Source organism: Anser anser (genome assembly GCF_964211835.1).
Source record: "Anser anser genome assembly, chromosome: 2".
Taxonomy (NCBI): Eukaryota; Metazoa; Chordata; class Aves; order Anseriformes; family Anatidae; genus Anser; species Anser anser.
This window is the reverse complement of record NC_139721.1, coordinates 51,146,138-51,162,946: the sequence shown is the minus strand read 5'-3', so window position 1 is coordinate 51,162,946 and position 16,809 is coordinate 51,146,138. Positions and strand designations below refer to the sequence as shown.

At 36.4% G+C, this 16,809-nt stretch overlaps 1 protein-coding gene across 17 annotated transcripts in view; it reads right to left on the bottom strand.

The window, feature by feature from the left end:
- The window catches only part of LOC310894228 (uncharacterized protein), a 31,221-nt gene that overhangs the window by 9,875 nt on the left and 4,537 nt on the right, over positions 1-16,809 (bottom strand). For 10 of the 17 annotated variants that reach the window (XR_014579684.1, XR_014579685.1, XR_014579686.1 and 7 more), the window contains exon 2: positions 2,371-2,451. The exons of 2 other annotated variants lie outside the window; for them this stretch is intronic. Coding sequence is in view for 2 of the 15 variants with exons in the window: in XM_083824090.1 (XP_083680216.1) it covers positions 2,371-2,390 (20 nt within the window). In the remaining 13 variants the exon portion in view is untranslated. Of the gene's footprint in view, positions 1-762; positions 2,339-2,370; positions 2,452-8,124; positions 8,240-16,809 lie in introns of those variants that run through there. 5 more of the 17 variants (XR_014579695.1, XR_014579696.1, XR_014579697.1 and 2 more) reach the window with 2 other exon arrangements.

Below are 16,809 nucleotides of genomic sequence, written 5' to 3'. Positions count from 1 at the left end.
ATAAACAGTGGGACATATTTACTTTCCTTGGTTTGAGTGAAAAAGAGTAGCCATTTATTTCTAAACAACCTCTATGGAGATCAAGGATAGACTCATTAACTTGAGCTTCATCTACAAATCACACTGACAGTCAGTATCCCACAGACAGCTACTTCTTCACTGCAGTGGCAAATTGGTAAATAATCACCTCTCTAACCTCTTTTTTTGTGTCTTGCTACTCTCTTCTCTGTTTGTGGGTAGGGATGAAGATAAACTGTCTGCTTCCCAGCAGCCCTGACCTATCAGTCAGAACAGACTGGGAGCCATAATCTTGGCTATATAAGGAAGAAATCTTCCTCACTGCCAGGATATTTGGAAAGAGCATTTTTGTCTGTCTGAATACTTACTGTAATTCCGGATGCAATCAAGAGCACTAGCATAACAGTGACTAACTGATGATGTTTTTCAATGTTAGTTACAGAAACAATGCAGTGTTACTTCTGTACTTTTAAAATGAGAATCCATCTCTTGTTGAAGTCAACAGAAGTCATACACTCATCATTCTACTCAGAAAACTTGTTCCTCTGAGTCATCTGGTAAGATTACTAAGCACTTCGCATTATGAATTCTCTTTTCAAAGGCAAAACATATACTTGACAAGTATATGTTTCGAGATTTCATTGATAAATATTTATATACATTTATAAAAAAGTGTACATTAGCTGCCATATTTTTCAACATATTTAAAATAATATGCATCTCACTATCATACCAGTACATTACCATATGTTTTATTTCTGCAAGCACCCAGATGCTCTCTTCCTGCAGAATAACAAGTAGGTATACTGGAGAATTCTTCTCCTTAACAACTTGGATTCCTTTTGTTTTAATTATCTAATTCTTTACACCTGCCATCCTCCCCTCTTATCAATTGACTTGATATGGTAATTAAAGCTTTGGAAATGCTTAGATTTAGAAGTGCATGCATCCTTTTTTTGATTATAAAAAGTGTGTTTCTCATTGTGGAACCTACATGTCTAACATGCTACAACACCCAACACATATAATAAAGTGTGAAATGGGGTCATTGGTGTAATAGCAGACATAACTGATGCACAGAACATTGTACATCAGCTTCCATTTTGAAACTTAGGCTTTTACTCGCTCTAAAAACTCTCTTTCTTTGGACAAAGTTTCTCATTTTTCATATAAAAATGGTGGTGGGACATCCTCCCACCACCCAGACCTAAACCCTGTTAGAGTGCTTCTTCCTTTATTGGTTTAATCACTGCTTTCACACTCCTTTGTTAAAGGAACTAATTTACTCTGTTTCTAAAGTGAGTTTCTTAGTCATGCCCCTTCAGTGGGCTTTTGGGATAGACTACCGCAAGAAACTGTGTTGGCTCTTTTACAGTAGCAGCAGTGGAGAGCTGTTCTAAGACATAAAGAAGCGTTTTCTCATTGTTGTAATTGGATCTGTTAAGAAGCTGGATGGTGACAGTTTTTTTATTAGATATCAGTTCATTTTGGACCAAGTATAGATTTTTAAAGATATAAAATCTTAACTGTCTGGACAGAACCTGCGGCTTGCCACACAGTTACCAGGAGAGAGAAAAATTCATCAGTTCAGATTAGGCCAAGGGAAGCATATGTGCTGTGAAGCACAGTCTGTTTCACTGAATTCTTCTGGGATGTGCAAAAAAAACTATGTTCAGTTCAAACAACAGCAGCAGCAAACATTGTTATCTTCTTTTGTATACCATGCACAGACATCAGGCCAAAATACCTCTTACCTACATCATGAAACAAACCTGACAGAGATTTATGCTAATGATTTCAAAGATTAGATCCTTAGTTACTGTGTGACAGTTATTAAATGGAGACTATACAGGCTGCACTTTTACTTGTTTTGATTCAAAGGTATAGACAACCAGAAGGCATACCCATTTATTGTCCTAGGTGTCCTTTGACTAATTCCAAGCATGTAGGTGTACAACAGGTCATTCCTTTCAGGCAGTAATCAGTAAGTACTTTACCGATAGTCACAAAAAGAGGTGATAACTCAGCAGGAAAAATACATTCTCCCATCAAAATGCTTTTCACTTCATCATTGTTAAGTGGAAAAAATAAAACAAAATAAAAGGCTGGCAAGAAAAAACAAACAAACAAACAAACACAACAACACACACATTAACAACTTCCAGTGAGGATACTTAGAGCATATTGCTAGGTGTCTCTTTCTTCCACATCAGTATAGGTCTATCAGTCTACTTCTCCTAATTGTGTCTAGATCTACAGTATATTTAGAATCAGTGTTTCAACGGGATAAATTAGAAATTATGAATACTCACGCTAACTATCTGCAAAATAGTCTATGGCATTATTGCATACCTTTTATATCTTTCCTTCATATTCTGCAGTGGACCATTGTGTCAGAAGTCTTTTCAAACTGCTTGTGTCACCCAAGGGAACCTGCAAAAGATTGTATTCATCAGGAATGCTCATCCTTTTGAACTATCTATATGATACACTATAATAAAATGTATATAACTACATATATAACTACATATTTAAGTACATAATATTAGAATATATTATTTGCTAGTTTGAAAACTATCCAATACATTCTGTGCTCACTCTACATGGACCGAGATCTGGACACACTGTATGGTGCCATGGTCTTCAGCTATGGGAGAGAAGCATCTTCCAAAAAGCTTTTTTCTGCCAACACTTACTTTTATGCTGATATGAGTTTCAAAAATTTTGGAAAAAGTTGCTACACTGGTTAACAGGGAAAGTTTATAGCTTTGTACAGGACTATAGAATGAAGATGTGACAGCAGAAAACAGAGATTGTGTTCCTCTGAGTATCACTTACCAAACATGATCTGAGATATACTTGAAATGTATTAGTCCTGGTGAAGTAAATGAACATTAAAACATCCCTTTCTTGCTAAACTCACTTGATTTCATCACCTTATTCTCTTTTATTCCCGTCTCTCTTGTCTGTTTATCTATTTCATGTTATCTGGCAGATGGATAGTAAGTACTTTGAGAAAGGGACAGTTTTTTTATTATGTTTCTGAAAAGCCGCTCATGCACTTCAGTTCTGAGTTGATATTCTTAGGCACTATCATAACACTTAATAATGGCAATGTTTATCAATGAAGTGACAAAATGTTGACCTATTTTAAAACAAATATTTATCTGTCATATTTTCACTCTAGGATTTGTCCATTTGTAGTTGTTTTTTTCTTTGCCAGCATTTTCATATTCTATGTGTTATCTTTTGATGATTGAAACATTTACAATTAAGAAGAAATACTTCTAATATATGATTTGGTCTTTATTCCTGCAAAAGTTGTGTTTGTTTAAATCCACATAAGAGATTCCATTGACATTCACTACTTAGCTATGAGTAGACAAGGGTATAAGTGTATTTTTTGCTGTCCTATATAACAGGACATGTAACAAAGGCTATGTTGCATTAGCCTGCTCTGTGCCTGTAAGTGCCTGATAAGTATCTTTGATTTGTTTTATTCACAGTTTTCATATGTATTTTATCCATTTCTTTTTTCCACGAAACATTTTTTTTTTAATCATCTTGCAATTATATCTTGAAGTTATTCATTTTTTTTTTTAATGACATGTAGATAGCCTAGGTTAGTACATTAGCCCATGGATATTTGTGTATTTAACAGCTCTTTCATAGGCTTGTATAAACTTACTAGAGCATATCCTTAATTTAAGAGCGACTAACAGGTGTGAAGAGAAATGATTAGTCTTTGAGTCAAAAACAGTTTGTGCTTGATTCAAGTCCATCCAATAATCCATTTGATTAATTCTCAGAATTTTTCAAAGTCAACAGGTTGTTAAGTGCTCTTCTTACTGAGAATGAAGCTTTTCCCTTAAGTCTGAATCTGATGCTCAGGAAAAAAAAAAAAGTGCATGAAAAAGCACTGTTCAGAGCCAGACTGAGAATATGTATCTTATGATCAGTTTACAGTGCTTCTAACAGGCACTGAAAAAAGGATGTAAACAAGATTCTTTGAATGCTGTCAGAGGTGATGATACTTTGTCAAATTAAAAACTATACTAATTAAAAATGCTTTCTAGAGTAACAATATTAATGTAACCAATAGGTAAGGGAAAGAAATAAAATGCCTGACAGGTATGTTTTCATTTGACATATAAACTAAAGATTTAGTTTGTTTATTTTGTAAAGATTTTTCCTCTACTCCCCAGCATTCATGGGACAGCACATAGGTGCAAGAATCGCATCCTCATATTCACTAACAAGGGGAATATTTTTAAAATAATGTTTTCACACTTGTAACCTATAATCCATCCTCCTTCAAAAGTACCACTCCCTGGCTCCCTGAATTAAGTTATACTTGCAAAGAACCAACACAACACTGGAGATAGAAATATGGAACATAGTAGGCAAGGGATATTACGGGAGCAGGTTATATGAGTAGGGAAGGTATTATAACAGTGGTGATATTAGAGTAAAATGACTGCTCACTTCTACTGGATTTTTCTGCTCAAGTATCTAACCCACTGTAGACTGAATTCCTTTTCTTATTTATAAAAGATAATGAAAATTAAAATGGTGAATAGCTTGTACTTTCCTGCTTTTATGCAAATGATGGCATTGCAGCAGGATATGAGACACTATGAGTGGCCAAGGGGAGTAAGAAGTGAAGTTTGTAATGAGTAGTTTGTATTTAGAAAGCAATGAAGGAGAATGATAAAAAAGATGGTGAAATAAAAAAAGGGCAAATTCCTCCAGAGTGTGAAAATTTTCTATGTAAAGACAGGATAATACAGTTCTGAGGCCACCACTTGTGAAGATAAGTAGATCACTATGACACAGATATTATTAGATCTAACATGAGGAATATACAGTCTCATTTATGATATCATTCCATCTGCCAGAATACCCCGTAAGAGCAGTCTTCTTCTTGAAGACCAAAGAGAAGGAAAAGAAGAAAGAGAAGACTTGTGCCAGGGTGCTAATATACTCTAAAACTGAACAGGTACTCATATATTCTTCCCTGCCAGCAAAAGGAATAACTGTAGCCAATGAATGAGCATGATGAATTTAATTATGGAATTAAAACAGGAAAAACAAACAAACAAACAAACAACAAAGCACAGCAATCTGTAGTTAGAATTAGTGATCCACTTTTCTTTTCCTTAATTAATTTGCGTATTCATGCAGGAAATGTAATGCTGACCAATCTGTTTGAACATATAGGTACCTTAAGAACTTTATTTATCTTCTATTTTTAAAGTTGATGCACTTGATAACTGTGTAACATCCAACTCATTGGTAAATTGGCTGAGATACAAAGAGGTCATGTAGCCTCAACATTTGAACCTGAGAACTAGTTCAAGTATTACAGTAAATGCAGTGCCTGGATGAAATAATAGACATCAGAATAATAATGTACATCTAAACTATGTTGATATAAGGTTTCTGACAGTCACTAATTAACCAGACCACTCCTACACATGTTCTTGAAACAGACTTCTCAAGATGCTAATTAATAAGCACAAATCTCCTTTGACATATGGTACAGACTTTTAAAAAAATATGTCTCTAGTCTCCTATGAAACTTGAACAGTACACTGATATATGGCCAATTGATCATATCCACAAAGACAACTCAATGTAGATCTGAATGTTTTTCTATTTCTTTATCAACAGATCATTAGCAAAACCTGGGCCACATTCTGATACCTTTACTTGGGCTGAATAACACAATATGTTGTTTATGTTACACCTAAAATAAACTCTTTTCAATTCAAACAAAAATGTTGGTGGACAAAGGTATTTCTTAGCAGAGTTAGAACATCAGACTGATCTTATAAACTATGATTTTGAAGATGATAACTTGCTTTCCTGTTGTTACTCTGTGGCCATGATCATAAACATAAGCTTGCAGTTAGCTTATGTACTGGATGATCAGACTCCATTTAGAAACACTAGACCTCCTTCTGATGCTTGTTTCACCAGCTGTTGGCCAGAGAGAAGGTGAAAGGGATGTGATCCAGCATTTTGAGTTATTCACACAAAGCCTTCAGTTGGGAATCATACCTGCAAATGCTGGGGCTGGCAGGGGGATGCAAATCCTTCTTCATGTGCCACCTGGTGTGTGTGGCACCCACAGCAGGTTTGGACGTAGCCAGCCAGGAAAGTATCAAATCATTTCCAAGAGCCATTAACAAATTACCAGAGGGGGTCTCACCAACCACTGGTACTCTAAAGGGTGAGGATGCCAAAAGAACAGCTCCCAGCACGTGCAGGGGAAAGGTGTGCTCTACTTGCTGAGCCCAACCCCAGTGCTGGTGCAACACCTCAGGCAGGAGTTGACCTGCAGGGCAGAATGCGTGCTTATGTCTTGTTTACTGAGACTTTTTCATCATTAATAATAATCATCATCATTAACAACAATTTTAATGGTAATGAAAAATAATAAAATTTACCATTCATATACAAATGGCTGTGCTGATTCAATCCAAAGGTCAGTTTACATTCACACTTTCTCCCTGACAATGACCTGTGCAAACGCCTAAAGCTGTATAATCTCTGGGACATATGCAGTAGATGAGAAGTTCAGTAGGAGTTACAGCAGCTTATTCCAGCTGAGAACTGGCCCACTATTGTTAAGCAGCCCCCTGCAGACCTCCATGCTCTCCACGTGAAACCTCGCTGCCTACTGAGTGCACTATTTACATCTGGATGCAAACATACAATTCAATATTACATATAAAATTCAAGGAAAAGCATTGTCCGGAATTAATCCATTTCCAACTCCTACACAGCCTTTTTCATATTTTTTATAATGTAACTTCTAACCTTACTATGTTTGGTTAGAGGATATGACGTCGACTGATGTCTTTAAGGGAAGGAAGAGATTTGGAGATTCGTGATGTGCTAAGCTTCCATGCAAGTGTAACCTTGAATATCAAATAAGTTCTTCACAGGACTTGAATGGCAAAACACTACTCACAAATAAGCATTACCCTTGGTTTTCCAGAATGTTAGACTCAATTATAAGATGCAGCAAACACCATTGATTGTAATCTCAGAGACAGTCAAGAAAATTTTTGCTACAGGAAAAGGAAACCACACACACGGAGCTGTTTAATATGTTACTGCAGGCAGCAATATTACTTAAGTATCTTAAATAGTTGCTCAACCATTTCACAGGTACTGTCCTATATATCATAGGAAGCTGTCACTGTACTGACATTTATTCTTAGGTATGACCATGAATATTTCATGACCAAATAGATTAAAACCTGTTGTAAGCAATTATTCTGAGCTGTTTACTACTAAGAACTCTGATGAGTCAAATCTGTGTTTTCCATACTACTTTGGTACAGGATATACTAAATATTTTTTAATCAACCAAATCAGCAGATATACAACATGTTCAACTGAACTAAAACTGATGTATTTCAGAAGAACTAGCAAATGAGTGGAATCAATACAGTGAACTGTCATTGCTAAATATTAAAGTAGCTGCAGACAAATTTGCCAGTGATTCTTTCATGCTCTGGAAAACAAGCCAAGTTTGAAAACAAGACAAAACTTTATTACTTATGAAGACTTCACAAAAATTAACTCATGCACCTCCCAGTTGACACATACACGTGTCCTCATCTCACCTCTGAATCATCTGTTCAACCTGCCCTTTCTCCATCATGCTGTGTTGTACTGATTGATTCAGTCATATAAGATAGGGAGCTGGGAGATGAAGATGTCTTAGCACAATACTGCAGCCTGCTCCCATTCAGAAACAGTCAGATAAAATACATCTGAAAGGGTGTCAGCCTCCAGCATACAAGTAGAGGGAGTTTCTCTTTTTCTGAGCTGGGGTTAAAAATAGTGATCAAAGCAGCAGCATTTGGAAGGAAAAATGAAATTTTTAATTTAACAGTGCAGGGTCTTGATTCAACAAACAGTATGTACTTTGTGTTATGCTCGTTCTTGAATAACAGGTGGAACTGGGGTCTCTGCACACAGTATCAAACACAGTAGTTCTTTTGCCCACACACCACTGTCATTGCCCTTTAAAAACAGCTTCACCACATTATTGCAAGCTCCCAACAGGGCTTTATTTCTCCATCTTACCTCAAGCAATTCCTACAGCTACTTTGGTCTTAGTTGTACTTCCTGGAAATCACTCAGAAGTGCTTGATTTTTGTTTTTCAAGAATCCAGACAGGGACACTGCTAGCTTAACAAGTCTGAGGCAAAAACAATTATAGAAAAAAGAAATGAAGATCAGACTTGTGTTTTTCTTGAAAAACTCCAAATAATTCACTGAATACATGAAAGACAATGCTGATAACTTGTGTGTCAAATATGGAGATGAAACTCAATGGCCTGGTATATACAAATTGTATGTGCTTCTTGATATGTGTTGTAATTGCATCCATTCGTAACCTATCAATGTAACATGCACATAGGATGGGATGCCATGAGAATGACAAGAGAGAAGGACAAGAGGCTTCAAAATATTTTGGTAGTTACTTAGCCTTTCACGTTTATCTTTAATATTGGAGGGAAGAGACACTGCAATGGCAAAGCATGGGCATGCCCCAAGTCATGAGGCTGATCTGCAGCCAAACCTCTAGTGGGTGTGAGCTGCAGAGAGAAATTTTATGGTCCCCATCAGATGTGTTCCTCCCTTTATCCAGGAATCCAGGTACATGTGAACAGGAACAGCACAGGCACTTGAAGACCATGGTCAGGAGAATGTCCTTGGTGCTTAGAAGTAGCTCAGTTAATGGCAGAGAAGAGAGCTTTCCATGTCTGAAAGGAAAACTTGAGTCCTAGGAAGCCTCCATCTTATATGGCCCCACATCTGTCAGAGGGAGGACAAGCCACCAGCGATCAGAAGGCTTGGCCTGGGCTTAGCAACATACCCTGGGTGGAGAAGTCAAGAACTGGGGTCCAACAAGGGAATTGCTAGAGGCCCCTGTAGATATTGCCCTGCATCATCATCATAATGCCCCATGACATCTTGTTGTAGGAAGGAGAGTCTTCAATAAGTCAATGTACTGGTGTATTACACCTTCTGTCAAAGTCCTGGAAACAAAATTCCTGCTCAATCTCTATGCCATCTTTTACATTTTTCTCTTTTAATAAGTGTATTCAGGTTACCAAAAAGGTATCATAAATAAATGATATTGGTACCCTGTTGAGAGATTTACAAGGCCAGAAACAAGAGAAACTATTTACTGCTTCTTTATTTTCACTTATCTGGAGACCAAATGATCTCTTAGAGCAAACAGAGCTGGAGTAAGATACAAGTCTGCTGATTGTTTTCAGTTCTTCACAAGCTGGAATTCATCTGCTTACCCCTAGTCAGGACTATACAGGTTCCACCAAAAGCTATTTTGTTTATACCAAATTGTGTTTTCAGACAGAATCCCTTAAGAACAGAGCAAAAAGCAGACACAGAGTAGGCTGGGATGTAGACATTGACTGAGACAAAGTCATAAGTGTGTCTCCCAGAATGGATGTCTCCTAGGCCATTCAGCAGATATCCTACAAGTAAAATCAGGAAAACAAAACAAAATAAAACAAAACGACAACAACAGAGGTGGATATCCTCAAAATATCAAATAATTCAGGTTGTATATATCTTGCCAGTGTTAGAGCAAAGAATTTCTCCTTTTCAAGTAATTGACATAGAAAAGGTCTGGTTACTAATTTCAAGTATCTCCCAGGAGATGGAAGACACTGGTTATTCCCCTCAGCTGGCAATTACATGATTTTGACAATAAGTTGGTTTCATTCCTTTCCTCCACCTATTTTGCACTTTTTAGTTCAGGATAAGGGTTCCTCAGGCCAATTGCAGAAACCTGCATGGCCTGCACCCTCAAAGTAAATTTTTAAATTAAATCCAAACCAACCTCATCTCTTTTAAAATTAAAACCACAGTTCTTTCTTTTATGTTGTTGTTTCCATATCAGCATTTAAGGACTGAAGAAATATTTAGTATATTTTACATTAATATATTTCACTTTGGGAATGGGCTTGAGAGCTGCTCAAGCAAGCACCTCTAAACTCCAAGCAATTTATCTATTAGTTTGCTTGTTTGTTTAACTTTAGCTGATAAGACATGTAGACGTGGTGCTTAGGGATATGGTTTAGTAGTAGACTTGGCAGTGCTAGGTTAAAGGTTGGACTTGATGATCTAGGAGATCTTTTCCAACCTAAGTGATTCGACGCTTCTAGAAATTCTTATTCATCATGCCACACATAGCCATAAAACAACGCTGAGGAAACTTCTAGAGCACAAAAGCAAGTAGTTGGAATGGGCTCATTAACTCTGGTTGGCATACAAGTCAAAAATCAAAATACTGTTCATGAAATTCATATCTGTTAAAATATGGTGAATGATACACTATGCCAGAAAAACAAGAACAATGATAACCCTTTATATCTCCTATAATTTACCAAACATAATTTTAGAATGTCAAAGTTATTGAACACTTGTTAGGCTGTAAAAAAATAAACAAAAAATCTTCATTTCTCTCTTTTCATCATTATAAATAAAAATAAAATACCTGTGGCAAATATATATCAGGTGGTGTATTTTTTCACTGAGCCCATCAGCTGACTGCAAGATACATGTTATCGTAAAAAGAAATTACTACTCCCAGTCCACTATCTGATACTTCAGGGATGTAGCTTCTATTCATAGTTTTGTTCATTTGGAGAGCTGTTTGATGAAAACAGGTAACAGCTTTTGATATAAATAGAATTATAGGCCAAGAAGGAAAAACACAAAACAGAGAAAAAAAAACATAGAAAAAATACAGAGTTCAGAACTGATCTTAAATGTAAAAGAAAACCATATACTTTAGAGAATGTACATTCACAGGCAAAGCACCTGTAATGTTTTAATTTAAGAAACAGGTATAGGTGGCACAAGGAGTCTATGGTCAAATGAAGAAAAAAAATAAGGCATTAATTTTTTCTTTAGTTTATTCCAGAAGGTTTGTTCAAATGCATTTTTACAATGACAGAAAGTAGGTGTGCATAAACATTTTGGTACATCATTTGACCTTTTATTATCACACTGTTTATTGAACTTCTAGATGACAGTGCATCTCTGGTAAGTCAGAGCTATTTTCCTGTTCCCTGTGGGATAACTGGACCACCTTGTAAAACTTACATGACTGTTGAATGAGGACTAAATAATGAGAGAAACGGAATGCGCTGATAAAAACTGAAAGTTACTTGTACCCAAACTGCAGCATGACAAATAACAGGAATAAATCAGGCTTTAGCTGCAAGCAAATGAGTTTCTTTGCACCACAGAATAAAAATGGAAATAGGAAAAGGTTGCCTTTGTTTAGGTTTGATAATACTGTAGGAGTAAGTTGATCTACCCAGAAAACATTGGTATTCTAAATAATGAGAAAAGGTTGAAGTGCAGATTTAATAAGTTAACTTAAGAAAACACTTAACATTAAGTACATACCTAGCTGCAATGAAGTTATTTAATTAAGCTCTCAATGAAAACAAATATACATGGTTGTAGAACATTTTAGAGCAGAAAATCTTTCAATTTACAGACAGCCCATATATTTAAAAGGTAGGGAAATGCTTGAGGGACTTCTGTAATCATGAGAAATAATTAGTTAAGGAGAAAAATACATCATGGATTAGCCTTTAGGTCCAGGCCAAACTGGACCTTTGCTGAATCCTGTCTCTATGTATTTTGTATCTACAACAATTTGTCTGTTTCTTATGATTTAATCCTGAGACGAAAAGATATGCATATTGACTTTTCATGTGTAACTAAATTAATTTTGTGAATCCATATTTGCTTTTCAGCAGAGATTACCCAGAAATAGTTTCAAAGATTTTCAGCTGAAAAATGACATCAAATTTCTAGTTGTTAAGTGGTCTTTTCCTCGTACATTTCTGTTTATGACCAGAATATAAGATACATATAAAGTGTTGCAAACAAAACTCAGCTTGGTCTCAGAACTGGGAAAAGATTTCACCTTAGTCTGAGTAAAGTTTTATTATTTACCATGAATATTTGAGAGGAAATATAATACCGAATAGCCAGCAAAACAATGCATGGTGAGTGACAGTCTGCTTCACGTGGAAGAGGAATGGATATGTACAGGACTTAACTGTCACTATTGTAGATTTTTCCTGTGAAGGAAGAAGCCTGGGGTCAAAGCACATATCTATAGGGCACAGCAGGGAAAGCAGGTAATATCTCTTGAATGAGAAAAATGCTGTAAGCTACCCTTCAATATTTGTTGATAATGATGCTGTAAATTTGGAGTCCTAGTTGCCATGGTTACAGACTTTTGTACTGACCAGTAACAAAAAAGTGGCGTCCAGTTATTTGTTGCCTGTGTTTCATGTTGCTCACTTTTCATAATGATTTATTCCAATTGCTTAACACTTCTAATAGAAATATTCATCACTTTCTGTGATTCAGTTTTTCATTCTTTCCCAGCTCCCACTAATAATTCAGGACATTGAAGAATTGGAACCAGCAGTACTTTTTTTTTTCTTTTTTTTTTTTCTTCTTTTTTCACAGTGATTGCCTGGATGATAACAGGTTAACTTTGCATAATGTCTAGGATTTATTAAGATAGAATTTCAGCCATACCAAGACAAATAGGAATATTTTCATGATTTTTTTTTTGCTGTAACCCCAATACATAAATATTTCAAGTAATCATTAGCAAATTAAGCACCTCCTCTGCTTTTTCAGAACATCTTGTAAGCCACAGTACACACTGCAGAGCATGTAAACAAGACTGAAAATGGAAGTGTGAGCTGACTCAATTTTTTCCAGTTCCCAAAACTAAATACATGGAAAAGCATAAACTAGGAGAAGCAATTGAAGCTTTAATTTTTCCAAAAGTTTTTGCAATAAGCTACCATATCTACTGTTATCCAGAAAAGAGTACCACTGGGACTGTATCATATGAAATATGCAGGAAGAACGTAAGATTTGCCACTACAATAAAGAAGTGGCTTTTGGGCCCTTGGCCTGAAGATTTCCAGTAGACTGTGGAAGTCTTGTGGCTGTAGGGTTGTCCTCTGTGCACTGGTATGGTTTGAGGATGTCAAAGATAACCTGACATTCAGGATCCCGATTTTCAGTTGAATCCTTTGTTGCATTGAATGACTACAGCTACAAAAGCTATCAAGATGACATCAAGTCAACCTTGACCTGCAAACACCTCATGTGACTCAGCTGTGTCTCAGGAGAGACTGACTGGTTCCTTCTCTCTTTCTCCAGATGCAATGCAGCTTTGTCTAACAGAGGGCTCTGGCACTGAGTTAGGGAGAGTTATTTGGAGTTCTTAACATATTGTCTTCATGTGTATCTTCACTCACAACCCTTCTCTAGCACTCAGCGAGCTATCTGCTATCCTCGATTGTCTCAACTTCAGCAATAGAACATCTGACCACTGTGGAGAATAACATTTTAAAAATTAATCTGTATTTGCACAAGCTCTACAGAAACTGTGAATCAAAGCTTATTAGGAGTTTGAATTGCTGTGGCTGTCTCAAGGTTTTTATATTTCTTTAATTATAAGCAATAGATCAGGTATTTTTGTATAGACAAAAGTCCCTTCTGTATTACAGTTTTATAACAGGAACAATGGTAAATCTCAGTAATTTGATAGTGTCCTTCCACACTTTATAAGCACCTACTTTCACAAGAGATTCATATTTTCATGAAACCCTGTATTTCCCTCTCTACTCCTCCAGAGCACTATTTCTATTGTAGATAATTCTCTTTCCTGGTACCAGTGCTAGTGAGGAAGTGCACAGTATGTTAAAGTGATTACTTTAGATTAATTTAGAAGTGATCACAGAAAGCTCTTCCCAGAGACCCCTGGCAGAACTTCAGTGTGAATCTGTAGCATGGTCTTCGGTAGGAAATATGAGGAGCAGTGCTTATTGTGGCATTCATTGCATGTGTTGTTGCATGTGCTTGAACATCTGTTTTAGTCCAGATGAGGAAAGGAATTTTGTCTCAGTTTTTTGAGGAATAACAAGTGGCTGCTATGGGGAAAAACATGAAGCAAAGCCTTTCCAGTCATACCTGAAACCACAGTATCAAAGGCAAAGCTCTTGTCTTCCAGTTTGTGCTCACATAGTAGTCTTCATTTGTAACTATTCTGTGGTGTCTTTTGCACAGATCTGGGTTGTCATGAAATGTTCTAGATTTCTTTTTCACTTTCTTAAGACTGTGATTTCCTTTCAGTGTAGTCTCAGCTCCCCTGCCAACTGCATTTCCATCGATATCTTAATGTCATAACATCTGCAAGGGTTTATGTGTGTTTTAGAAAGCTTTCTGTCATGATCTTTATCCCCTTCCTTTGGGCATCTCAGTTGTTGAGCATGAATTCATCTGAATTGCAAACAAAGTAATCATTATTACTGCAGAAGAGAAGTGGCCTTAATATTGCTAAGGCTGGCTGGGAATGTAAATGTCAGGAAGCTCACAGGACTCCTATGAAACCTCAGCTAGATTTAAAAGATGTTATTTTAGTAGGGAGCAATGTCAATATTGCTGCCTGATCTATACGAGGAGTGAGTTTTGCTATTAGAGCAGTGGACAATGGACAGACAAATGACAACTGTGTGATGTTCTGTTTTACAAAAATCAAATCTCCTGTTTGCTAGGTTTTTGCATAGGTTTTTGAGGTGGCTTCAGAAGAAGAAACAAGATCTTCAGAGGTGGCCAGCAATGTTCTGTGTCTAATTCTGGGCATTTGCTAATTCAAATATATTGCATCTACTTTTTGAAGTCAGAATTTGCAACTTTCTAAAAACAACGTTGTTTAGTCCGTTCTGAAAATCATGACCAAAAATAGTTGTATTGATCAAAAAGGCAGTATGCTATTAATACATGAAGATGTGTAATTCCACTTTTTCAGACCTACTCTTGAAGGAGAAAGAACATGAAAATAAGTTACTCATAATTAATTTTGCAAGAGTTGTGGAATGTAGGAGGTTTTATTCACTTTCGTCCAGACATCCACAACAAGAAGGTCTCAACCTGATCTTGTCCTCTCAGGGAGTAAGGATTATTGAGATATTTCTTCCAGTCTTATTAGAATACTGTTAGAATAGCAAGTTATCACTGGGAAAGCTGAGTTGTGAAGTTACTGCCATGGTTCTCCAATAAGTACTGGTAAATGAAAAGCTGCTTTCATTCATTCTCAGTGAATGTGCTAAGTGCCTTCCATTTACCAGAAGTGTGTGAAATTATCACAGAATACATGTATAATTATCAGGGAGTATCTTACGTGCTTATAAGTTCACATTCCACTCAACTTCTTGATTATCATAGTTAGACTCATATGAAAATTTAATATCGCTTTCCTGAAGAAAACAATTGTGAATGAGATGCTGCCACTGTATTTCATGTGAGTTAACACTGTTATCTTCTGGTAGCTAAATGATTAACTTATGTCATTGGTATGCTGGTTGTCTAGGCTGGCTGACCTTTAAAATAATAACTAGAAATTAAAATCCACTCCTTAGAAATACAACTCAGATTGCAACTAGGAAATGAGGCAAAGCAATTTATATGTATGTCAGGAGGCGACATATGTGTTACTGCTACAGACTTCCCAAAACATTTCAGAGAAATTTGAGTGGTCTTTTTGAGTCATTTCCCTGAACATTTTTTCCTGTCTTGGTGCTAATCAACACACTTTTCACTGTGCAAAGAATGGCAGAAAACCAAGTTGGAAACATGGGAACAACAAAGAACAAAGTAACGTTGACCATGAAGAAATTGCAGTTGCAGCCAGGTAGAAAAAAAAAATTACAGACTTAATAAGAATTGAAAATGTTATTTTGTGTGGGAAATCAAGTTGCTGTATATTTGAAGTGTTGCAAAAAATAGAACAGTTCAGATGAGGGAAGGGTGAAAGACAGTGTCAGAAATAGTGAATAGAAGAAAATTGTATATGTCAAATTTTGCACAACTTTACCTTGATGACTTTTTATTTTGTATCAACCTCAAATATTAAATGAAATAATTGGGAATGTTACTACAATGATTTGCTATTCATCATGAATAATAAATATAATAACTTATCACTCAGATATCTCAGGATTGCAAATTAATTCTTATGGTGAGTCAGAAGGCAATGACCAAAGCAAATTTATCATGTGAACTGATGCAAGAGTGTGGTAAATTCTTCACATTGCTCATAAATCACTGGGCTTATTGCTGTACCTATTTCCCTGAACTTTTGTTCTTTCAAACCATTTGATTCTTCTCATTCACCCTGCAGCTATTTCAGAAAAAAAAAGGTACCTGAAACTTTGGTGTTCTACTATGTCTGTGTGTGGGAGCTACCCACATAAACGCGTACACAGAGATTGCAGCACCCCATTGCTTATCACTTGGTTAGTTGGTATTTCCAAATTTAGAAAACTGCAGATCACAGGAAAGGCAATTCCATGATCAAAAATATGGAAATCTTTGCTCTGTACACCACCATTCATAGACAGAAAAAATACACCACCAGTGACTATCGAACAGCCCAAGGTTATGAGGCAGATCCCTACAAGGTTTAGTCTCATCCCATCTTTTTCCCCATGACTGGTCATTTCTGAGCAAGAGATTCAATGCTTCAGACAAACAGGACAGAGCAAAGGTATGGATGCAGAGCAGTATTTATGAACTTAAAAGACAGGAGGAAAAATTGATCCCAGATTCAGTCTGCCAAACCTGAAAATATGCAATCCAAAATGTACATTTTATAGTAAAGTAGCTATTTGAGACCATGCTTTC